At 39.7% G+C, this 5,124-nt stretch overlaps 1 protein-coding gene across 1 annotated transcript; it reads left to right on the forward strand.

The window, feature by feature from the left end:
* Positions 1-3,519: 3,519 nt before the first annotated feature.
* Positions 3,520-5,124, forward strand: LOC128240469 (uncharacterized). Its single transcript, XM_052957113.1, has 2 exons — positions 3,520-4,390; positions 4,532-5,124. The coding sequence occupies exons 1-2, from the start codon at positions 3,520-3,522 to the stop codon at positions 5,122-5,124; spliced, it is 1,464 nt and encodes a 487-aa protein (XP_052813073.1).

Raw genomic sequence — 5,124 nt, forward strand, 5'->3', positions numbered from 1 at the left:
TTTAAACCACTATATCTTTGTAAAACATCATTTAATAAACATTTTAACACTATGCATCTGTTATCTAGATATTATTGAACCTATCTGAACAGAAAAAAATGTTTTGTACACCTCAGATATGTTGTGGTAAAGATTACAGCAAATATGTATGGCATAAGTACATTTATACATGAGGCATTTGATTTGTCAAATAACTCTGAATTGGATTGCCTCTAACTAAGACCTAATGGTTTAAAAAACAAAAGTTAAAGTTCAGATAGGTTAATAAATATATTGATAATATATTTGAAACATTGAAATATTAATCCAATGCATGGTTACAGAGATATATTGATTTAAGTTCCTCTCCTGCGAGGGGGAGCAAAGTCCCACATTTTCACTATAGAAATTCCTCTGACCCTACACCAGCCACATAAAATATCAAAACTCGTAAAAAGAGCTGGTTTAGGGGCAGAGTAGGCTCAGATTAGGTAAGGGGGGCCAGTCTTGCAAGTTAGACGTGGGTTCAAATCATTGTCCTACACTAGGTATATCTCCATAAAAGTACAATTTACGTCTAAACAGAACTTTATACCGATCGGTTAGTGCAAAACTAAAATTGATTATAAGATTTGCACTGACCAGACAATGTCGATTTCCCTTGAACACTGTAGAACGATTTTGCTTCTTCAGATTTTTAAATTCATATAGAAACTGTGAGATAAATAGTCATTGTTCCAGTTTGCGATGAGTCATTTAACGTGTACAACCCAATTTGTAAAACATTAAAACTTTCGCACAAGTTGCAAGTAAAACATTAAAACTTTCTCACAAGTTGCAAGTCCAATGTATCCGGATTGACTTATCCGAATTGCATGCTTGCGGTCGACAAATATAAACTTCTATTTGGACAAATATATACTCCTGATTAAGACGTAGGAATGTTGCGGCTTGTTTAATGTAATTTTTCAATGTACAATGTATGTTTATTGATATTTACCTCATACGACGTGTATATAATATGTGTTGTTTTGTTATCGTCGTTGTTCATCGTATTATCTGGGGCTGTAGGAATCGGGTAATGTTTATCCATGCACCGTCTCGTCACGGAAAATCCCGAAGTTATGAAGATGCTTGACAGAGTGACCTCCCGTTTATAGCAATTTGCGCTAGAATTTTGTTTTTTTATTACTGGTTCCCTTCCATATCTCGAATAACACAATGCACAATGCTTTGTGCGGTATGAGTGCTTATATTGCAAAAATCAGAACATTGAATTTGTGTATTTCTAATTGATATAAGGTAGAAGTGCAATTTTAACATTAGAATCTACATGTTGAAGGAAAGTTTGATTATGCTGCATGCAGAAGTAATGAAGCAACGCAATGAACTCGCTCAATTACATGCACGAGTAAGACAGTTATTATTTACACGCAATAGCATGCATAAACATCTTGGTAATAATAATAGAATGTCGATTTACCATTTGAGACTATGCAGTTGTCACTAGTATGAATACACATGTCACTAGTATGAATACACATGTTAGCAGTCATGATAGAGTATAAATTTACCATAATATTAATGTAATTTACATACAAGAATAATGCATGTACATGAATTGATGTTTTACTTAAATACCCTTCCATACGCTAAACTATGAACACTGGGAATCAAGACTGTTCACCACAGTATGTATTTATTATACAAACTTACACATCACCATTTCTTAACGGTTAATTTATCAAAGGCTACACATGTTAATTGATAATGTCTATATATGAATATTATTAATCTTAAGGTTTGGCAGAAGAATAAGGACAGTGGGAGACGGGGTCGTAACTTGACCATATATGTCATCCCTATCACGAATGTTCACAAAGTCACAAATGTTCACAAAGTCACGAATGTTCAAAAAGTCACGAATGCTCACGAATGTTCACAAAGTACACAACCGATCACAAAGTCACAAACGTATTGAAACTTAGAATCACTGTCCGCAGCGGTACCGGACTGCGTAAAGCGGTTTCCTAATTATGTAAAATGTTTTGGCACATCGAGGCCCCCCTTCTTCAACCGGCCCTGGTGAGCAGCGGCACGGTAATAGGTGAAGTGTTTTTCAGAATTGTTGTGATTGGAGCCCCGTTCTCAACTTCCGCAGCGATGCAAGTCTCCGTTTGGCGGTTTGGCGCTGTCCTGATCCCTCGTTGACACGAGTAGACTGAATCCGTACGACGCGAGTGGAAATGTGTCATGCCCCCAGTAACCCTGAAAATAAACGACAAAACAACCAGCGTAGATTTGGTCCAACAAATAATGCATCAATTACTATCATCTGATACCCTTAACCGCCTGGTCTGTAGGTATAACTTTACTTTATAATATTGCTAATGATAACCCATAAGAACTTCTAGGCTCGAGAGTAAAGGACTAGTCTATGGTTTTAACTTTCTACCTTGGGTATATAACTGCAGGGATATAAAACTATAGTTATGGGCTTGATAACATATTCTTCAAACACTACACTTACTTTTTAAAGCTGAAATTTTCGTCCAACACTGTGGACATCATCAGAGCAACTGGCCTGACTATCGCTCACTCGCAGCTCTGACACTCGGGACTTCTCGCCGAATTTCCGTAATCCGGCGAAAAGTGGGTTGTAAATCCCAGAAAGGAAGGCCCCCTCGTCCCGGTTCATAACTGCCCCCTCAGTTTTGATGCAGAGAGCCTCCTTCGTTTTTCGCACTCTCCAGTCTGATTCTCTCTCTATTACGCGTGCCCCCTCCCAGTCTATTTCATGATTATTTATGTTCTGGTGATCTGTGATTGCACTTTTTTCTATTGTCGATTCTGATTGTTTTCTAGTTGATCTAGTAAATGCCTTATTTGAGTTTGTTTCACAATCTTTTTTGTGTTCATTCAGTCTTATTTCAAATTTTCGCCCCGATTCTCCCACGTAGACTTTATCACAATTTTTACAAGGTATTTTGTAAATTACTTCTGCTTTCTCTGTTGTTTCCTGTTTGTCCTTGGGGTGCACTAAGATGTTGCGTAGTGTCTGATGTGGGCGCATGGCCGTGGCGACTCGATGTTTATTAAACACCCGGCTCACTGCTTCAGATAGCCCTTTCACATACGGAATAACCACCATCCCTTTAGATTTATTGCCTCTATCTGTATCTATCTGAGGCGGATATTGTGCGAACTGAGGTTGTTGGGTTACTAAAAAACGCCAAGTTGTCGAAAGGGAACATTTCTAAGGAGGAAAGAGTGGCTTTGAGAGAGTTGTCAAAAAATAAGGATATCACTATTCTCCCAGCCGACAAGGGTAAGTCCACCGTTGTATTGGATACCACTGACTATGAGGGGAAGGTGAGAGTGATGCTAGGTGATGAACGGACATATGTGAAGTTAGATAAAGACCCCACATCAAATTATAAGAGGAAGTTGGTCTCTATATTGACAGGCTTCAAAAAAGATGACAAGATTACAGAAGGACAGTATAGACATTTATACCCTACAGCAGAGCAGGTACCTAGAATGTATTGCACTCCGAAAATTCACAAGGAGGGGAACCCACTCCGACCGATCGTCGACTATACAGGATCTATCGGTTATAACAGCTCGAGGCTGTTAGCAGATGTATTAGGTCCACTAGTGGGATTAAGTGAGTACCATGTGAAAAACTATAAACATTTGTCAGACTCGTTGAGTACAGTGATGATTGAAGACAACGAAGTGTTTGCCTCACATGACGTGGTGTCACTTTTCACCAACACCCCCATCGACAAGGCCCTATCAGTCATAAGAGACCGCCTAGAGAAAGACAAGACCCTAAAAAAGAGAACCAAGCTGAGTGTGGATGACATCATGAATCTAACAGACTTTATTTTGACTACAACATACTTTCAGTTCAGAGGTGACATATACCAACAAAAGTTTGGCACCGCTATGGGAAGTCCAGTATCTCCGATAGTGGCTAACCTGTATATGGAGTTTTTGGAAAGAGAAGCCATTGCAACTGCTCCGGTGTCATGTAAACCAACCTTGTGGAAACGCTACGTAGATGACATATTAGAGAAGATTCAGAGAGGACAACTACAGAACCTCACTGACCACCTCAACACTGTAGACGTTACCAATAACATCAAGTTCACCCACGAAGAAGAAAGCAACGGGGCCATTCCATTCTTGGATACTCTCATCACCAGGAAGGAAGATGGTAGTATCAAACTGCTAGTATATAGAAAGAAAACCCACACGGACCAATACCTGAATTTTTCATCCCACCACCCATTACAGCACAAGCTGAGCGTGGTCAGAACTCTATTAGACAGGTGCTACAACCTCGTCACCGAAACTGAAGATAGAGATAAAGAGGAAGAACATGTAAAACAAGCTTTAGGCCAGTGTGGGTACCCTGATTGGACAATAAAGAGGGTTAAGACCGAGATTTTGAAAAGAAAAAATGAAAACAAGGACAAGAAAAAAGTGAAACATACAGATAGAGACAATAAATCTAAAGGGATGGTGGTTATTCCGTATGTGAAAGGGCTATCTGAAGCAGTGAGCCGGGTGTTTAATAAACATCGAGTCGCCACGGCCATGCGCCCACATCAGACACTACGCAACATCTTAGTGCACCCCAAGGACAAACAGGAAACAACAGAGAAAGCAGAAGTAATTTACAAAATACCTTGTAAAAATTGTGATAAAGTCTACGTGGGAGAATCGGGGCGAAAATTTGGAATAAGACTGAATGAACACAAAAAAGATTGTGAAACAAACTCAAATAAGGCATTTACTAGATCAACTAGAAAACAATCAGAATCGACAATAGAAAAAAGTGCAATCACAGATCACCAGAACATAAATAATCATGAAATAGACTGGGAGGGGGCACGCGTAATAGAGAGAGAATCAGACTGGAGAGTGCGAAAAACGAAGGAGGCTATCTGCATCAAAACTGAGGGGGCAGTTATGAACCGGGACGAGGGGGCCTTCCTTTCTGGGATTTACAACCCACTTTTCGCCGGATTACGGAAATTCGGCGAGAAGTCCCGAGTGTCAGAGCTGCGAGTGAGCGATAGTCAGGCCAGTTGCTCTGATGATGTCCACAGTGTTGGACGAAAATTTCAGCTTTAA

This window comes from Mya arenaria, chromosome 7 (assembly GCF_026914265.1).
Source record: "Mya arenaria isolate MELC-2E11 chromosome 7, ASM2691426v1".
Taxonomy (NCBI): domain Eukaryota; kingdom Metazoa; phylum Mollusca; class Bivalvia; order Myida; family Myidae; genus Mya; species Mya arenaria.

Excerpts from the sequence above, each read along its gene's own strand:
- LOC128240469 (XM_052957113.1), top strand. The coding sequence starts at position 3,520 with ATGTATTGCACTCCGAAAATTCACAAGGAGGGGAACCCACTCCGACCG. Across the intron at positions 4,391-4,531 it reads AAAACAAGCTTTAGGCCAGT|GGCTATCTGAAGCAGTGAGC; the intron begins GTGGGTACCCTG and ends CGTATGTGAAAG.